This window comes from Apaloderma vittatum, unplaced genomic scaffold (genome assembly GCF_000703405.1).
Source record: "Apaloderma vittatum isolate BGI_N311 unplaced genomic scaffold, ASM70340v1 scaffold2716, whole genome shotgun sequence".
NCBI lineage: Eukaryota > Metazoa > Chordata > Aves > Trogoniformes > Trogonidae > Apaloderma > Apaloderma vittatum.
Window position 1 is genome coordinate 127,569 of NW_009719811.1, and position 20,876 is coordinate 148,444.

The 20,876-nt window shown below is 34.4% G+C and overlaps 1 protein-coding gene across 1 annotated transcript in view; it reads right to left on the reverse strand.

The window, feature by feature from the left end:
- Window positions 1–20,450, reverse strand: part of RYR3 (ryanodine receptor 3) — a gene marked incomplete at its 5' end in the record, with an annotated part of 50,781 nt that extends 30,331 nt beyond the window's left edge. Inside the window, 13 exons of the mRNA XM_009870765.1 lie at window positions 618–730; window positions 1,589–1,720; window positions 2,835–2,894; window positions 3,372–3,542; window positions 6,215–6,229; window positions 10,827–10,919; window positions 11,032–11,119; window positions 12,698–12,938; window positions 14,387–14,707; window positions 15,912–16,042; window positions 18,169–18,250; window positions 19,160–19,398; window positions 20,390–20,450. Of these exons, the coding sequence (XP_009869067.1) occupies window positions 618–730; window positions 1,589–1,720; window positions 2,835–2,894; window positions 3,372–3,542; window positions 6,215–6,229; window positions 10,827–10,919; window positions 11,032–11,119; window positions 12,698–12,938; window positions 14,387–14,707; window positions 15,912–16,042; window positions 18,169–18,250; window positions 19,160–19,398; window positions 20,390–20,450 (1,747 nt within the window). The remainder of the gene's footprint in view (window positions 1–617; window positions 731–1,588; window positions 1,721–2,834; window positions 2,895–3,371; window positions 3,543–6,214; window positions 6,230–10,826; window positions 10,920–11,031; window positions 11,120–12,697; window positions 12,939–14,386; window positions 14,708–15,911; window positions 16,043–18,168; window positions 18,251–19,159; window positions 19,399–20,389) is intronic.
- Window positions 20,451–20,876: the final 426 nt, after the last annotated feature.

Below are 20,876 nucleotides of genomic sequence, written 5' to 3' on the forward strand. Positions count from 1 at the left end.
AGATGGATCCAGGCACGGGATACGCCTTGTCTCGGAGCTTCAGGCATGTACATTCAACCGGAGTACGAAGCAGTGCAACATAAAAGTCCAAAATATCATTCTGCACTGCTCTGCCCCAATAGCTTCTTTAATGCATTAACCTTTCTAATGTAGTAGCTAAAGATTGCCTCAGACAAGCTAAAGAGCATGAAGCATTCATGCAATAGGAATAGTCACACAAAGTTAAAAAAAAAAAAAAAGAAAAAAGAATGCAAACACAGGAGAATAAAAAGTAAAAGGAGCAACCAATGAAAGGCAAAAAAGGACAGAAACAGCAACATCTTAACAATTTTCAGAGATACCTTGAGGAACTATACAGAGTAACAGCTGACAGAAATGAAGGATTTTGATTTTGAAGCAGTGTAATTCCCATGGTCTTTTCCCCCTCTGGTAATTTGTCATGAGACAAGTATTTTGCTACTGTGAGGAATTAGCTGATAACCAATCAACTCTTTTGTGTCTTAAAAAAAATTTGTAGGCCCAACAGTCAAAAAAACTTGTAGGTATAAACACAAGCAATATTTGCACTCAGAAACATAAGCAAAAGTTACAAAAACATAAACCTTTATGCCATTTACCTTGGCAGGTTGTATAATGGTGCCATTCTGAAACATGCAACCACAGCCCTTTTGCGTTGCTTTGACAGGAGTTTGTGCCAGACAGCTTTCTTTGATCTCAGAGGTTGTTCAACCTATGGCAAAATATCTTTAGTACATACAGTGGAAACTCTTCAATTTGTATTCAAAGTTTTCTTCTTACCTAGTGGTTAATGTAGTTAGAAAATCAGAAAATGTTACAAATGCTCCCTATCATCTGAAAAAAAATGTTCTTTTGGGGATTTTTATTTGTTGGTTTTTGCTTTGATTTTTTTTTTTTGCTTTAAAGTTAGTAAGAAAGAATACAAGGGCCTTATATATGGTACCCTCCAGTTTACACAGAAGGGCTCAAGATGCCAGAACATCTCATGTGTTCAACTCCTTGTTAAAATTCCAACCTGGTTTGGTCTGTTCCTAACTATGCACATTTAAGTGTTCATGTGAATTAATTTCTGCACTATATCACATGGATGAAATGGATTAAGCTCATCTGGGAAGAGTACAAATGCCTTTTTGTATTTAAATTGTATCATTGGAATTATCAGGCAATTGATTTAAAACTTACTGCAGCATCCTCAGGTGCAGAAAGAGAAGACAGGCTAAACCCGCCATATTAAAAATAAGTGCACATGCAAATACGTCTTTCTAAACTTGCAGAGTTTTCAGCTACTAAATGATGATTTCTATACTATACTTCTTGCAACTGTTCACAAAGTTTTACAGAGGCAAATAGATCCCAAGTTTTCCCTAAAGCTAAACTGAGGCACTTCAACAGAAGACAATAAAACTTCGCAGATACACACGTTTGCATGTGCACAGGCGCATGCGTATGCACGCATGTGCAAAAGTAATTTTTATCTGGAAACTTCAGTAATGACAGAAGTTGAAATAACCTCTACAATGAAAAAAAACCTCGTGCTACTTAAACAGAGTACAAACATTTAACTTTTCACCTGCTCCAGATGATAGAGAGCAGCTGATATCCTCTGCACACGTTCCACATTTCTCTCAGGGTCAGTAGGTTCGTCACTCTTCAAAATGTCTTTGTACAGATTCAACTGCCATTTCACAGCTGGATCATCAGACTAAAACCCAACAGATTTCATACATCAGCTGCTGAATGAAGATACTGAATTTGACTACTACCGCTATTATTCTCACAGTGTAATAAAGATGTTATAGATGCTCCCACTTAATCTGTCCACTTTGAGTCAAATTAACATCTGCTCTCTGCTCAGAAAAACGGAATTAGATTCTGTACAGTGTTGGGTAACTGCACTCAATCTCCAAGCAAGATTCTGTATTTTTATGTCATGAAACCAGATAAAGCACCCTGGGACATCTGCTTCCCATTTAGCTGCATTAAAAATAAGGAAGCACATTTAGTGCTGGGATTGCATTTAACTCCTTCCAGGACTTCTGTACTGACAGTGGAAAACTGGTTTAAGAAGTCTGTAAGAGGCGGCTTGAATTTCAGTACGTGAAGAGTTACAGCCAAGGGTTCTGGGTATTTTGCAAGGCAGAAACAGAAAAAACACATTAGAATTACTTAGTGTGTTCAATTTAAATTTATGTAAGGACAAATTTATAGCAACGAATCAGTCATCTCCCATGACAGATAAATGAGTTACACTTATTTTGTTCAGACTGTAGGCAATGATCTAAGTTACTTATTATTTACAGAATGATGAGGGCTCAATTTTGCTATCACCTTTACAGTGTATTCAGCATATAAATAGTAGGAACATAAATGCGCTTGCAAACCCCTTAAGTGTTAAAAGGAACACAAGCTTTTCTTATTTTATCATAGCCACTTTAAAATGTATATATTCTTACAAATACTATTTAATAACTAGTGCAAGTTAAATTTAAAAAGAGAAATTGAAATACTATAGTTTTCATTTTATTTTCTTCGTGGATCAAGTTGATTCTAAGTAATTATAGCTTTAAAATTACCAATATCTCAATTTCTTACACTTCTATAAAACTTTCTGAAACTTGAAAATACCAGCCAAAGCTACAAATAAACAATTACTGTCATGAAAAAAATAGGAAAAGTTAAAATGGCAATTTCTAAGAGCTTTTCACATTCTTTTTGTTTTGTTTTGGTTTTTTTTACATATTATGATGAACAAAACTGTGACTACTGTGTTTTAAAAGTGTGCATCAGCACCTTTAAGACAGATTTTTTTATATTACCTTTTCCTGTAAATGTAAGTTGTTACGTAAATGTTCTTTGACTTCATCATCTGTGTCTCTCTGCAGAAAGGTAGAAGTATTTAACAGTTCAGATTATGATTCATCGCATATAAACACGTACAAGATAAAAAAAAAAAAAAGCTATTATTTTCATACTGAAACTAAATGTACTTTTGCTTTCAAAGCATGTAAGTTACCAGAATGCCATGGGAGACAGGCTTGCTTTAATTTTGACCACAAAACAAGGATTAAACTTTGAAGAGAATTAAAGCTAACTAATGGTATTTCAGTATTTGGTCCAAATGAATAAATATATGTAAAAATGCACATTGTATACAAATGGAAAAAGACACAGAAATCATGACAGCTGTCAACACACAACACTTTTTCTTGCAAAAGCACAATTAGCAGCTATAACTGCTTACACTACATTGGTATACTCAATTATATTGACTGCTTAGACTTCTATGCCTCATAGTTCAGTTTATAAAGTTCTGCTTATTTTGCACAATAAACTATTACAAAGTATACACTTACATGGCTGTATCTAGTCTTAGCCAGAGAGATGAGCTCTTGATCTCCAGGGGTACACATATTCAAACCAATAGGAAGCATCTTTTTAAGTGCAGCCACGATCAAGGATGTTTGTATTGAGTACAAATCCCCTCTACGTTTTGATTTCTTTCTCTCTTGATCTTGTCCTCCAGACTAAAATGTAAAAAAATAGAAGAGTAAGTGACTAATCCTCTAATTGCACACTTTTCCAACATGCTCTCCCCCTAATTATCCAAGGAAACTATGTTCCCGATGTAGGACAATTAATTACAAATGCCACATTAGAGGAAGAGTGTACAGTCTTGAGTGGGAAATGTAAAGTAATGCTTTTGGTGTGTGCCAATGCAGAAACTGCAATAACAGTAATATTTTAATAGCAGTAACATTCTTTTCTGTGCTTTCATACACATGAATCTAACTATATTCTCTGCATTTTATCTCTCAAATGAAAAACAACACTAGAATTAAAAGCTGAGTTGGTCTCATGGGACTCTATTAGTTCTCAGTGTCACAGAAACAAATTCAGGATGTTTATGTTAAGTTTCTAACAAATGTAAAGAGAGATATCCAGGGTCTGAATGGATGAATGAATGTTGTCTGCTTTGTCTCAACTGAAAAATACCAAGGCTTTGATTCAATTCAATAAAATGCCAATGAATTAGTGCCTATGGGAAAAGCACTGCTCTTTGGTTTTGATTAATATAGGTAACTCTGGGATGAAAAATTAAATCTTTTGCATCTTTGGAGACCATGAGTAATAGGAAAACAAAGGAGACGGAGAAGTAAACAGCACAACAGAATAACATCTGCCCTATCTTCTTACAACAGACACTGTACAACAGTATTTCACACACAACTTTTCATTTATGAGACAACGAACCAAAACCTTTAGACCATATGAACATATGGTAAACAACAACAACATAAAAATAGCCCAGTTCTGAATTCTGTACCTAGATTAAACTCCTACTATACTCAAGGGGAGTTTTGCCTAAGATAAGATTTCAGGACTAGGCCTCCAGGCTTCTACAACACTACAAAGTAGCAAATGCTTGCATTTAACCCTCCACATCCTTTTCCCTCTGTCAATTAAGTTGTACTAACTACTGTTTTTATAATGCATTGTGTAGTTCCACATGAGGCTACAGCAAAATCCATCACAATTCATTATTTAATGATCATTACCATGCTATCATCACAGTAATCACCGGAAGAAAAAAAGGCATCTGTGCATATTCTACTCAGTGGTAAATTTGGGCAAATTCTGTCTTCCAGATGGTGAATCTCTGTGTATGAGGCTGGTGTTGAACATTTTGCAGGTCAGAGGGAACACACAATGGATGTGGCTTCTTTTCTTAAGGAACTAACAATTGCAAAAGAGTACTTTGCCTCAAAGCTTTGCTTTTGGAAGTGCCTTAGAAATAGCAGTGATGTAATGGCTATAATAATGACATTATTTGTACTCTACATTCACAGCAGACAAACAAATCCCACAATGTGTCACTGTATGCCAGTGGCGTCACTATGCATCTTAAATAAGGGCTAACAAAATATAGAATATATATTTAAAAAAAAAAAGAAAAGGAGGAGATACACTGGTTTACTTTTATGCATCTTTATGCTTGAGGACATTTTACACATCCAATTTTCTTTACCTTCATTGAAGATTAATAACTAGATATGAAAAAGATAGGTGAACCTTAAAACCTGAACATTTTTAAACCATAGAAAGAAGATCCATTCTGCCTTTGCCATCAAATTCTGCTGTCCGCAAATTCACAACCCCTGCTGATAAGTACCTAAGCAGAATCACATACAGAAACCTAAATGACAATAAAATTATGTCTGCTGCAGCTCTAACATGCACCTACGTGAATAAACACAATAAATTGTGTTAAATTGGATAAATTTGATATATTGGATATATTTTGCTATAAATAATTAATCATGCTGTTAAGATCTCGTTTGATGTTCTACTGTATTTATACCATAGTGAAGAAAACCAAGTCAAGAAAGACTGAAGGAGTAATCATCAAATTAAGTGTTAAGCATTTTAGAATTAAAAAAAAAATCAGCTAAAACTGGTTATGATGATGTAATTACTATTTTTAGTACTTTCAGCCCTCCTTAAATGTTCAATTCTCCAAGATTTTCATGAGAGCATTCATTAAATCCCATTTTATATACTTGGGGAAGTTTGGTAATAGAAACTGTGAAATCAGATCTATTAGTTAAACACAATTACTCACTTTTTAACTTGCGCTTCCCATTTAATTGATTAAAAATTCTTCACGGCACCACAAGCATACAAGGTGGGGGAAAAATGTCACACTTCAAATCTTTAGTAAAGATAATGTTAATTTTTGAAAAATATAGGATTTGAATTCTGTATTTTACTTAAACTTACTGGTTCTAATACAATATAGAGTTCACCTACAGACAGGGTGTATGTTATAGCACATTTCTCCCATATATTCTTGTTGAATATCATAAGCTAAATATATGTTTCTGATTAATCTACTTAAGCACTGCTTTTACAATGTCTGCTTCAATGTATTAGCAAAAATACCAGAATGCAGAAAGACAGCAGAGGCAGAATGCACATCTAATCACTACATTTTCACATTAAGCAACGTGTGGGAGTGCCAAAGGGAACTTCAGCTGCTCTGGTTAAATACTGCCACTTTGACTCAGAGAAAATTTATAGGAGGTGTAACCTGGGCCTTCACTTTGTGACGCCACTGCTATGATCAATGGAAAGAATGCCTGGAGCCTGATCATCTCTAAAGCTAAAACAAAGACACATCATGCACTTGGACCTGTACCTTTACTTGCATGGCCTGTATGAAAGAAAAATAAAAGGGAAGAAAACATAAGTAAAAGAGATGAAAAGATGATAATTTTACAAGTTAGTAAACTTACTCAACTTTACCAGGACAATAAAATAAAAGTTTTAACTAAAACAATAGACTCTAAGTGTATAATCAAATGAGACCTTAATATAATAATCTTTATTCAGCTTAATCCTTATTAAATGTTGGAACTTGTGAATTTATCTGTTGCTATTCAGCACTACTACTGATTCAGCACCTAAGAAAGTAAATCTACTTATCAAGCACACCGATACACTAATTAATGCATCTTTTCCCAATACTGTTAAAAGGAAGACGGTGTCTGGAACTCTGGACAGTCCAATAATGAAAAAAATATTCCCCCTTTCACCAAAATAGCTCTTTTCTACCACTGTACCTCACCAAAATATGAAGGAGAAAATTTATGTGTAGAAATGAGAATCAAACTATTACTGTGAAGATGCAACATTCCATTTATAGATGTATTTTCCCATTGCATAACTTATTCCTGTTTTGAACATATCCCGAGAGAAAACTTGAACTAAGCTCATATCTCTCAGCAGTACTGATTCTTGAGAACTCTATGATAAAGTCAACTATAACACTCATACATACATAATTTTCTTCCCCTGTATGTTAATACCATAAATATACTTAAACAAATGTGTTCCACAGTCAAAACCATATTATCATTGTGTCAGTCTATCTTTAGATAATAATAAAACCGCATACTTTAGTAAAATGGAAAAAAATTATATCGACTGTTGCTCAAAAACATCCCTGTTCAGGCATGGGAAAATACTGTAGAAAACTGTTGGTTTAAAACAAACAGAAAAGACCCCAAACATAAACAGCAATAGCTCTAACAGAAACTCTGTTTTCTTGTGATATTGAAATTAGCCTCAAAATTTCGAGGCCAAGCTATTATTAAAATCTCTTTTTATGTCCTACTGTATTTATATCACACAGTGAAGAAAACCAGCTATAAGTCAAAGACAACTGAAAGAGTAATCATCAAATTGTTAAGCATCTTAGAATCTTCAATACCTTATTCAGAACAGAAAATTTTAACTGAAAATTTCAATTGCATGAAATATGTAGATGCTGCACAGACATAGCTCAGCAGATAGACACTGAAGACAAAACATTAATTATATTCAATTAGAGATGACCATGAAAGTAAGCCACTTATGATTTACCATACTATATCCAAAGAAAATGTATTCTATGCAATTGAAACAGTCTCAGAAGAGATGTAAAGTTCTTGCAGAAAATACTAACATGAAATCCTCTAATTATTGCAAATAATATGTATTACATATTACAAATGGGCGTAAACCACAATGTTGTTCCATAACAAAAAAACCTTGAATTTTATGACTGACTCAAACTTCTACAACAGTTCTATCCAAATGCTTTTTAGAAATTGATATTGATAAGAGCCAGTCAAATAAAGCTTTAGTACGATATGCAAGTGTTTAGCAGCTGAGGTTACGTATCCAATCACATTGACTTAGATTCCAAAACATACACAGAAAAATTGCCCACATATGTATTACACATTTATTATGTGCATGTGAATGTATATGTTTAGTCTTTTATACCAGTTAACTGTGAAGCACAATATGACATCACTGCATTTTAACCAAAATGCTACTTTATCAACCAACCTATGAGGGGTTCAGAAGTAACAGATTAGTGGAGTAGAATGTGTTTAAATTCTCCATTTCAACACTTCTATCACAAATCTGTTATTTCAATGCAATCTAAGTTACCAGTCCTCTCTCAGACTGGAAGTTCTCTAACTTACCATTCCCCTTCGAGCAATCTGCTGCCATTTTTTTTGAAAAGAAAAATTAAAAAACTTGCTCAGCTGTTAATACATATATTTGAGAAAATATTAACAAAGTTAATATTGTATAATACAAATACAATGGGTACTTAATCAGTTTATTGATTGTAATGATGAATCATTTGTTACCACTATTAGCTACCAATAAGTAATGTAATCCTAATCCTTCATCCTCTGCATATTTTGTTTCTGCATATGGCATGCAGAGATATAGAATGCTCCATACACAATACATCATACCTTATGCACTAGCAGTATCACAGTATTCTCTATCTTAAGAAAAATACTAATTCTCTGTTGTAAGACAGACAGTTGTCTAAAGCAGCCTGAGATCAGCATGAGGCCGTACTCCTCTAAGAGCCTGTTCTGGCTTGGGCCAGCTGTTAACAGCCAGTGCTCATATTCACAGTTATCTATACATTCTCATGATTAATAAACACTGGATATGATCGCTTCCACTAGAAATGTGAATAAAGAGGAACAGTGATAAAGAAGAAAGTGCTAATTACTCTGTTAGCATACTACTTTCTGAGCCGAATGTTAATATTAAAGCAAGAAATCATAAAAACAATGTTCCCTAAGCAATGTCCTCTACTGAATATTCTCTGAGGATCTAGGTATTAAACCTTGTAAGAAACCCTGAAATTCAGTTATTCAGAGTATTTCGTGTTTATTCTAAACTATAGAGTCTTAAAAAAATATTTAGATCTAAATGTATATTTATAGGAATGCATTGGTGTTAAAGTGTTTACATTACATATTATAAAATGTTACCAGTTTTCTCTTTAGAAATTATATGTAGAAAACCAATCCAACACTTCTGAAAGATCCCTCACGTCCTTTATCATGGCATCTAAGTTATTGTGAAACAAATGCCTATCCAGATGATGAGCTGTTCTGCAATGACTCCTGCAGATACAGTACTATATTAATTAAATATTCAGTCATGAACAAAACAATTATTTCCTCCTATATTAGCAATAACCACACACAGTGTCCTTGAATGCTATGATTTGGTATTAATACATTACAAAAAAATTACATGCTTATAAAAAAATATAAGCTCCTCGTACCGTATAGCCATATGAAGAAAAGCACATTGACATACGCATCTATATCCATGTTATGTATAAATATATATTTATACATAATAGATCAGTATATTTAAATATATACATTGTATATTTGAAAATGTAATCTCAAAACTAAACTCTTTCAAATACAGATTCTTAATGTTAAATTCGAGGGATTTTATCCAAATTGAAGGAGTAGGAGGGATACCTATATTTTATTTTGTAAAGATTTGTCATTCCTGCCATGCTAGACTGACTAAAATATGACACTAGTGGTTTATATCATATTATCCTATTATCAATGCTGCAGAGTGAGATACAATTTAGATTAAATCACATGATTATAATCTACATATTTTTTTAAAAGTACACCTGATTCTTGGCTCCTCATGCCAAGTATATGTATTAAATACATGTGTAGTGATTCTCATACGATAAAAGTAGAGGGCTAAGTGATTGATTCTGTTATTGTGTAACCGATAGTCAAATAGCCTGGACTGTGCCCACTACTCACCTCACTAATGAGGATAATACAAACATTTCAATTCTATCACACAATTTCAAGCAGCTTCATCTTGAAAACACGACAACACATTAAAAAAAACATTTTTTTTCCAAATATGGAACTTTCTATATAGAATGAATTGCTGTTCAGTTTCAGTCAGGAGCTGATGATGAGCAGAAAATCTGTCATTTTTGCTTGTAAACTCTACAATATCACGGTTTAGCTTAACCAAGTTTCAGAACTTAAAAAAATATAATAGGAGTAAACAATTTTAAGGAGAATTACAAAATGTGATGGCACATTTTATCTGACTCTCTTTTGTCTAAAACTAGAATTAAAGTAGCTAGTTTAGCCAATCAGAATATAGTGAAATACAACCAATAAACCCCACCACTTCTCTGGAACACTTTGAAAATAGAATTACTCCAAAAACATTACAAATATGAATAAAAGAAAGGGATCTTTGCTACATTTACCAACACTAATTTGGAATTAGACTTCAACTGGCTTAAGCTGAGTAAGGCAGTCTTCCTCAGCTAATGTCAAAGTGGCATTTTTTTATCTTGACAACATGCATTTTCTCTATTAAACAGGTAACAAATGTACTTTGCAGCTGTCATGTCAGCATCTTGTCATGTTGAAAATGAACAAAAGAGAAATGAATGTGGGCATTAATAAGAAACAAGAAAAACAATGCACATGTGGCACACTGTGTTTATGAATAAAGAGGTATATGGAAAGGCAGCATTCCTCCATCAAAGTTGACAGAACAATACTGATTGACATTCTCAAGAAAAAGATCAGGAAACCAATGTTTCTTCACTTGCTGTTATAAACCAGTCTACCCTTTTTTTTTTTTCCTGAAAGATCAACAACCCATATATTACAACCCATATTCTCTTACACATGTAACTTCTTTGGATCAAGATCTTCATTTTAACCTTCGGTCTGAATACCTAGCAGACATTTAATAAGTAACTCTAAGGTACATATCCTATATTTTGCATAGCAGTTGTCATGTCTATCATCAAGAAGCAAAACTACTTTGTTTCTTCTATTGGCATAGCAGCGGCAGTTTGAGTAGATTTTCAGAGCCTTCTTACAACATACTAAACAAATGCTGAAAGTTTGATTCACAAATTTCTATTAACTTACTTTAGACATCTTGCTTTTTGTATCTCCTGTTAAAAATGCCAAATTGTTGATTTCATTCTGAATCACAAAATTCTGTTCTTCTCTTTTGAAATTCTAAATATGAAAAATAAAAACAACATCACCACAAGTTTAATTCATCTGCATTTACCATGTTTACAATTAAAGACAGAATGAAATGGAAGAAAAAGTATACGTCTTAACTTACATGTGATTTACACCACAGGATAAAAACTTCAGCTACCATTCGAAAGAGTTCATCAGAATCTGCATCTGGTTTCTTTAGCCAATTGGGTCTAATTAAGAAAAAAAGAGAGATATTTAAAGCAAGACAACTAAATATAACACTCTCTATTTAATAGATCAGGTTACATTTGTAAATCTAATCTTGGAATATAATGCATATCACTTCATTTTTCCACAATCATGGTTAGAGAGACCATATTTCATGGCAGTTTAATAATCCATTTCCAACAAAACTCCTAATTCTTGGCTACTTATTTCTGCCTGCTCTGCCACCCCATAGTGACAACACGTATCTTCGGGCCTATTGTGTTAATCAGACTAGAAAACAGATCTGGCTGAGCAGCACTCATCCTCAAAATATTTATCTGTGGGGTTTTTATTGCCCTCCCACCCCACCTCCTCCCAAGAAAACTTTGTTATCATAACATTCCGTTGATCCAGAAGGGAACACTATAACAGAGAGAGAAGGAAGAGCACAAGGAAATGAATGACTGGGTAGAGCTGTAAGGACAGACTGCTTTTATTGGCTTGTTTTTGTAATCCAGGAACTAATACAACTTCAATCTGTGTCTGTCTCCAAAAGAATGTGCAGAAAATGTGGGCAAATGAAGTAACAGATGCAGCCCTCTGGTATGTCTCTAAATTAAAATGCATTAATATGACCATACAAAAAGTGGGCATCTAATGACAGACACAGAAGGAATTATAACATTATCATTTCTGCTTATTATCTTTCTAATTGGATTTTTCAACAGTCCAGTTATATCTGTAGTTTTAAAAAATATGAAGTGGTTTCTTTCCAACCAGGTCCGACATAGTAAATCCTTGAATTCATCTAGAAAAACGAAGTAATTCTCAGTGTAATAAATTGGTTCACAGTATAAATGATCATGCATGCAATGAAAATGCTCCAAACTAGCCTAATAGATACTGACACTAAAAAATAGGAGTGGACAATGATTGTGTACAGAAGTGGACAAAGATTGTGAACAGAATGTTGTCAAGGATAGGATTAAGATACTGTAGATACTGAGATACTATAGATACTTCAGAAAATTTTCTGAAGAACACCTTGGGGTGATGCTCTGTGACAAAGGGAAGGGAAAATGTAGACACAGAATAATCTTTCAGTAAATGATTGAGGAGAAAAACTTCTGGCAAATCCCAAGGCAATACACAAAGTTGCCCAAACACTTTTTATTTCCAACTTATAAAAAAAAATAATACAAGCAATTAACATCTTTGCAGCATTATCTACAAATGGAATTATTCAACAGTTTTTCATCCCTTCACTAACGGTTAAGGGTTTCAGCCTTTTTTTAATTTTCAAAATGCATATTCGTTTGTAATGTCATTGGGCTGTGGTAGCATGTGGCAGCATGGTAACATGTCTGGCAAGGATATGCATTCTCAGTGACAACAGTGCAATTACAACACAATCAGGTAAGACAAATGCACGTGAGAAAAAGGTGTGAATTCCAGGTACATTATCCTGTAAGTTAAGAATCTTAAAATACTCAGGATCTGATTCTCAGCATAATGTTAAATGCATTTCTTTCCGATTAGCTGATCATGGACTCCAGTATATTACCCAGTAAGTACGAGTTTAATTATTAGTTTTTATTTACCTGTTGTTGTCTACGTAACGTATCAACATTGGATAGAAGGCATAAAGATCTCTACAAAGAACAGCGAACTCATCTAGAATGAGCAGCTCGGCTTCTTGGGTGTCACTTTTACTATCTGCTCTCAGCTGCTCCTCTTCCATCACAATCTTTATAGCTTTCTTCTTCAATTTCTCAAGCGTTGGAATAAAGTGAGATTTGAGTAGATCAGGTCTAGCTTTGCTGATGATGGGCTGAGCATAAACTATACATAAAACATAGATATACATAAAAATATAGATAATCCTATGATTAATGCACAATTTATGTTTTTCATTATATTAATACAAACTCTGCAGTTCTAGAAAACATAAAGGTCACAGTGCTTCACATATTTCTGAAGCATCATAAAATTAATAGATCTATGAATATAGCTTTGTAACAGCTGTGTGTATTGAGAGATTAAAAGCCAGTTACTACAAATTCAGATTATGTCAATTAAACTACCATGGTTTTGGTAAGTCACATGTTCCTAATTTAGAACGTAAATAAAGTAGGGATTGAGACACAAAGACCTCACAAAAATCCTGGGTTTTTTTAATTTTTGTTCGGTTGGTGGTTTGGGTTGGGTTTTTTGGGTGTGTGGTTTTTTACACAATTTCCAAAAATAGTCAGAAGACTGTTCTGGAAAAATTTCTTTACCTATTTTGCATTGGGCAAGCTAAAATGAAGATAATGGACAAATTCAAGATCACAAGTCTGTTTTGGTACAAGCATTAGCAGCAAAATGCAGACCACCTAAGTAAAAAATTACTTGTAAGACCCACACTAGTACATTAATAAACACACTAGTACATAATACATAATATATGTACATGAATATGTATACTAGTACATAAATAAGCAGCTATTACAAAACTGCAAGCAATGGTCTCAACATTTAAGCAGCAAACTTAGTAAATGTTAATGGAATCCTTATTATTATTAAAGACCTTCCAGTATTTAAAATAATGCTGAATGCCCAGTACTACTAGGGCATTAAAATGTAGCAGGCAATTATTACCTTTACGTAGATTTTCTTGAACCACCTTACTGCATATTACAATCTTACACTGTGTAAGATGAATGATAAAATTTGGATACCGTAAACTTCTTTAGCTTGCTAGCTACTAAATGTTACAGGACATTTTGAGAAATCTTTCTGCTCAATTAATAGCTGGCAGAGTTACTCAGGCAAAGCAATGAATTCTGAACTTGGTTTACTCCTGGGATTATTTCACCATATACACTTTCCTTCCCTTTTGCCCTGATATTTCATTAACAGTAATCACAGGACTTATACCCCTTTACTGCAATACTCAGTTATTTGATGTCTTGAAAATCAATGGAATTCTTCACAACTCCAAACTAAATGCTAAGGCTCTTATACAGCACATAGAGAAGGGTATATTTTCAAAATCCATTATGTTGTATAGAAAGTTCTCTGCTTGCACTGATGGTGCGGTGTATGCATAAAAATAATAACAAAAACATTTAAAAATTGAAATATCTTTCGCTTATTGTTACTTATCTACTCCTTATCTTTCTTTCCTGCTCTTTTTAATTACAAATTATTATTATTATCATTATCATATCACTGGGTAATTCGGTAAAGTGTAGGAAAGTAATTAAATATTATTAGGTATAATTACTCGTTAAAAATATTTAGAATACCTGCAATTCTTTTCATCCAAGATGCTTCATCTATTCCCAGATTGTTGTTAATGATTTTCAAAATGTTTCCAAGAACGATGCTCAGGTGCTCAGACGTTATCATTGTACAGCAAGGCCCAGCACTTTGAGGAACACTCTCAGACCCTCTTTCCCACCAGTAGGATAAATAGTTGCATAGCATGGGTAAGATAACCTCAATTACATGAGGCATTTCAGTGTATCTTGCTCCAGACTCTGCTAAATCATTGATTTCCTTTATTAGTCCATCCAACTGAGGGATCTCTGGACACATCTCTTCTACAGTATCAGGCATACCTAAAACTGCAAGTAAGGGTAGAGAAGGAAAAGATTAATCAACAACATATAAGTAAACATCTATGTTCATCTACATTTAAAACCTAAATACAAATAACACTGTCACTCAGGTTTTTTTTCTGTCACCATTTTGGGTAGACGTAACTATAGTAAGACTTCAGGGCATACTTGGGCCTCAGATTATGTCTTTCTGGTAACATGCATGTAGCACTGATGTTGACAATAGCTACCATAAAGATATGGCATTACCATAAAGTGTCCTGAAATTATTTGCTGAGCAGGTCAGCTATGTCAAAGTGCAAAACTGATCGCTTATATCACTATTAAATAAACTCTGGCCATTGTTTCCATAATCATTCACCAACTTTCATGTCGGTTTGCAAAAAGATTAAATCCATCTCTGGGAAAAAGAAACAGAACAGCTCAAAAATAAACTGCACCTAGTTCACAAACTCTGCACATCTATGTCCCAACAAGAATGTCGGGAAAGAATTCCAGAAGCTTGTATTAGAAACTGAAGGGTGCTTATTTAGCAATTAATAATCTATCATAATCTAATGCCAGTCACTTCAGCAAAATTCTTCTTCCACCACAGCTGCTTCTATAAAGTAGAGCTCACAAGAAGGAAGGGCTAGCACATGCTTTTCCATTACTGCTTTTATATAAAAAGACTTAGGAAGCATATGGAATTGATCTACCTACTTTTTCTGTTGTTGTTTAAAGGAACAATGATTTTGACAGGAAATTACTCTTACACAGATCAATGAGGAAAATACTGAAATATTTTAAGATATGAGAGCCCAATAAGGAGTAAGTCGGGAGAAAAGCAAGTGAAACTACAGATAATTTTCCTGTACACATGAATAAGATATCACATCTCTTGTATGTTGCTAGTGAGAACACGGCTGTACCATTTGTTAGAATTTTTTGTAATGTAGATATGATCTTTGACTAAGCTTCAAATATTACAATACATAGCTTCAGAAAAGAATTCAAACATCATTTTCAGAAAAATCCAAAAAATGCTGCGAGAAAGGGAACAATATTAACAGCCTCAACAAAGCAGAGCTAGGCTAAAATGCCAAGTAATGAAAGAGAAATAGTATGTGTTCTCTACTGAGGCATAGAATAGGTTTTTTTCATTATTACAATTTCCTTTTATTACTATTAGAGATGCAAATACCTTTTGTGTGTGAGGAACGGTACTTACTCGCTCTTTCTCTTGCGCTTTTTGTGTTGAAGACAGACAATGGGTTGTAATTGTTGAGAGAAGGTTCAAGGAATGCTACTGGAATGGCTGCTGCAAGAGAGGCTAAGCATTCACCAAGTGCAGGACGCTGCCTACATAGGAGAGACAGTAAAAGTCACCTGAGAGGAAAAGTCTTTCACTAGGCTTTCAATGTCTAGCATGCACTATTATAAAGCAGCATTAACATTTATTGCTACTTTAGTTCATCTTTTTAATACATTAGAAACTATTTGACAATTCTGAAAAATTGTGTTTTTCACATGAATAGATTTACTGGAAATTACAGTGGTAAAAAACATTATTTTTTTTTAAAAAGAACGAACCTCTACTAGACCAGGTATTGTATATTAAAGGTAAACTACTCCACTGTGCAACTGTAGTGCAACTGTGCAACTACAAACTATGGAAAACATGGCTAGAATATGCACAAAGAATGGATTCTTATGATAGTTTTGGTTTGATTAAACTAGGATATGGACACATCCAAGGGTATGAAAAGGGATTTTTCAACCCCAGATTTAGGACTTGTGATGTGGTGTATGGGAAGAAATGAGCACCTGGGGACAGAATTCCTAGCCAGAATGCCTACAGTAACAATACTACACTTGCCAGCAGAGCATTAGGGCTCAAAGTAGCCAAGGACTACTGCATTCTGCATCCAGTCCTCAACATTTATTGAGCTACAGAGAAATTTAGTGAAGAAAGGTCCACGGGGAAATCAGAAACATCTCTTAACATCCTAAACAAACTTCACAGTCTTGGTACAAAGGATAAAACCCTTGATACTGGTAGTTTGTTCCCAGAAGGCAGCAGCAGCAGCAGCAACTCAACTTATACTAAGTCCTGAGCCCTGCAGCCAGAAGTCTTGTAGAATCAGCTGAACTATTTCAGCAATAAGAAGTGATATTCACCTATAAAAAGTGAACTATGACTCATCCTGCAATGGAAGGTAAAACTTCTTGATGTCCCTGCCAAAATTCACTAGGAGAAAAATTGCCCATTGATCCTAAATCTGAATATTGTTTAACTTGAATAACTGTTCAAGTCAGCTCAATCATTCACGTCTTGTTTTTGCTGAAATATTGAGCAGTGTGTTTGAAATCCTACCTCCCACCTAGACACTGATGTGTGCCTACAGCCTTAATTTAAGAGCCTGAGAGAGTAGTGAAAATGAAGCTAAATGAAATCCACAGTTAGAAACCTCTCACACAGCCTTAGGAGACTAATTCATTTCCTCTGATACATCTTCTATGAGGATAACTGCAGTAGGAAAAAGCGATGCTCTTAACACAACAACACTGAACGTAACCATCCAGGGCTTACAGCTCTTGCCAATCAAGTGCAGGTCTATGCTGTGAGCTCTTCTCATCGAAAGGCAACTCAAACACAATCACCTATTTTTTTTTCCTGTGAGCAGACCATGACTGCTAGTTTCTAACAAGGGCGTACGGCACTTCCTATTTTGACTACCAGACCTGTGTCAAAGAGTGTTTAAGATTTTTCAAGCCCAGACAGAAGAAAGAAAGAGTACAGCTTTATAATTTAGTGATGGATGTATAAAGGACTGAACATGAGTATACGTAAGAATTAGCTGGCACACACACATACATGGATAAAGAGTGGGAGGAAAGCGTCTGTCCACCAGGACAGGTGGACAGAAGAGGATCAGAAGAGGATCTAAAATCCAGGGCTTGGAATGTATCATAGCAACTAGATACTTAAAGAAATTGTACAGTCTACTCTTTACAACACAAGTAACTGTTAAAGTGGTTGCCTTTGTACACTTAAAGGCTGTCAAAATGCTCTACATATGCTCAGGATTTTATGCTCAGGACAACTATTTTGAGAACTCTCTGTAGTCTTAAGTGTGAGACAGATGCAACCTACTTAGTACTCAGCCTGCTTATCACGGCAAGATGCAGCAGTCAAACTTTTTCAACCTTGATGTAAATCTACAGAAAAATTTAGCTTTCCCTATAGTAAGAATAAACTCCCTCCAGATACACTGCCATATACATGATGAGTTCTCTGCTTTCATTCAGTGCTGAGTTTTGTCATGTGGAACTGAATTCTAAAGTATAGGCAACTACCCTCCAGCTACAGGGTATTTTAAACATTCTCACATTCTTTCAGCTTCACCTTTCATTCAAACTGCTTTATTACCTATACAACACCTAAAGAAGAGAAAATTTTATATTCTGAGTTTTTCACACAATACCTTTCAACATAGATGTTCTTCCCAGTCCCAAGAGAATAGAGGCTACAAAGAATTCTGTAACATGAAACTTGTACATCGCCCACTAGAAGAAAATAAAAAGTAGATTATCAGAATTTTTTCAACTAAAGGCTACCTTCCAAATATTAAACATCTGTTTTACACAATCTGATAAACAGTAACTAAAACTTTTAGCATATGTATCACTGAACATTCTAGGCTGTCAGTGCTCCACACGTGTTATTTATCTCCAGTTTCTCTGATACCTGGTCTTTCAGCTACATTCATTACAAAATCCAACAGATCATCAGACATTCTAAGAGGCCAGCAGATACTTGTTAATAAGATATTGTGGGTATTACACTAGCACAGTAGAATTTTAAGCTAAATCACGTCAGTCTGTGTGTCTAACTGCTAGAAACATGATCTAAAGGCTCCCCTATCTTTTTAAAGAAAGTCTTTTCATGGCTATCAATCCTTTAATTATCTTCTGCTTTGAAACTGTGATCACCCAAACACGTACCAAATTTTGGAACCGCATATTGCTGAATCTCAAGGAGGCATTTCAGTAACTTTAAACCAAATGGTGTTGAAAATAAGGAACATTAAAATCAAAAGAATTAAAATGGTTTTCAAATATAAGAAAAAATGCAGAAGGAATAATAAATAATGAGTTGTCTCCTTTAATCTAATGAAGTAAAAGTATGTAACAAAAATGAGCATAACTTAATTTTCTATAGAAAACTAGTCTCATCCACACAGTTGTCAAGAGATCACTTACGGGGAAATTCTAACTTCTCTCAATGTTTGGAGAAATATTGTCCGTAATTAACTTGAAAGTTAATTAGTATTATTTATAAACATGCACCAGAAATCAAGTACTAAGCATGTCTGCTACTGAAAACAGAGTATCATCCTCTGAACTCATGCAATACTTACTAAAATGTGTTTGGTGCTATTATAAAAAAACACACTTCAAAAATAAAAGACTTACAAAGTAAATCAATTCCAAACTGATATTGTGCAATATGTTCAAAAATTGATGTCAAGATCGGTAACAATGCTACGGTAGTATAATTGATATTCTGTGAAACACCCTTCATTTGTGTTCGTGAATGAGTAAATTTTCCAAGTTTAAGATTTTCTGAAGTTTTTTCCAGGTCTTCAGCTGCATTTTCAAAAAAGGCACGCAATCCAGCTTTAACAAGCTCAGATCCTGATTTCATAACAGTTCTGAAAAACAATAATGGTAAAAATTACTAACTTTGTATTGAGCTTTAGTAGTTGTATGGATATATATATTTCATGTTAGTTATATTCTCTCAGTCTTTGAAGACACACGTGTATCAGTTGCATTATGAACTGAAAAGGACAGTCCTGTCTACAGAGTGGTGTAAGCAACAATTAGCTTGGAGTATTTAATAAAAAATAATAACAACAAAGAACTGGCTTCCACAGTCTTGCCCTTCCAGGTTTTTTTATCTGCTTTCGAATAAGAAAATGCCTTCTCAGCAAACGTCATAGCTTGTGAGAAAGCTCCTCCATACAGTGTGCTCAAGAAAAATAACTCTTAATCCCTTAAGGATGCATGCTTTTCTATCTTCAAAGCACCCTAAATCTAGAAAACACAACAGTAATACCAGCATCACAGTCCCATTCCTTATTTTTTTTGTGTTCTTCTCCAGCCCCTTATCGAAGCTTTCCAACGTTGCTGTTCTCAATGAGTTCACTGTCAGGCTGCTGTATAATGTGATCAGGTCACAAACAGCTCCCACTGGAAAACTATCCTGGTCTGTGTTTTAATCTACATAAGCATTTAAATGGTAAACTGGAAAAGTCAGCAAATATAACTGCGCCCATATATTAATACATTTTGCATACTTCTAATGCTGAATTTTCCAAAATGCAGTAAACTATCTCAACATCTACAGTTAATGACACTTGCACTTCCAAAGTTTATGTTGTTTATATCTTCCAGTAAAGTCTTCAAACACCCTTGGAAAGGGCAGCAAAAGTTTTCAATGTTTTTATGACTGGCATTGAACATAAAAATGAAACCTTTAGATGAAATCTGCTAATATAGAGGTCACTATCTGAATTAATGATACTGTTCATATAATTAATTACAAATAAGGAATCAAAAATGCAGAGACAATCCAACTGCTCCTGAAAACGTCTGTGACACCTACATAGTTCGCAGTTGGTACAAACGTTGCAAACTCACCGTGTGTCAAGAGACTGAGCTAAGATGTGAAGGCAGTTCACCATTGTGGCAGAATCACTACCTGGTTAGAAAGAGATACTATGAGAGCATGATAGTATAGAAAATCTAGGAAAATCTAATGATCCAAAATGCAATTATTGGAGATGCGCAGGTTAAACAAGACATAAGTTTCTCACCTTAGGTCACTGGAGGGAGAGGTAGGTCTGGTTCAGAAACTAACTTGTAATTTCTTAAGTCCATTTCCATATAAGAACTAAAATGAATAACTAGTGTCTACTTAGGGCTCATTTTCATCACTTGACCCTGCAACATTCTGAACTTTGTATCTTGTAGTGCCTACACTTTTATAATTTTCTTACCAATAGCTTTGAAAAAGGTATGTTATTTTTTCCTACATCCCCCTAGCCTTTTGAAAGATTCATCTATTGGATGCTATAATTGGATGACACAAATCATTCACGAGTGGTGTCCCTCAGGGCTCGGTGCT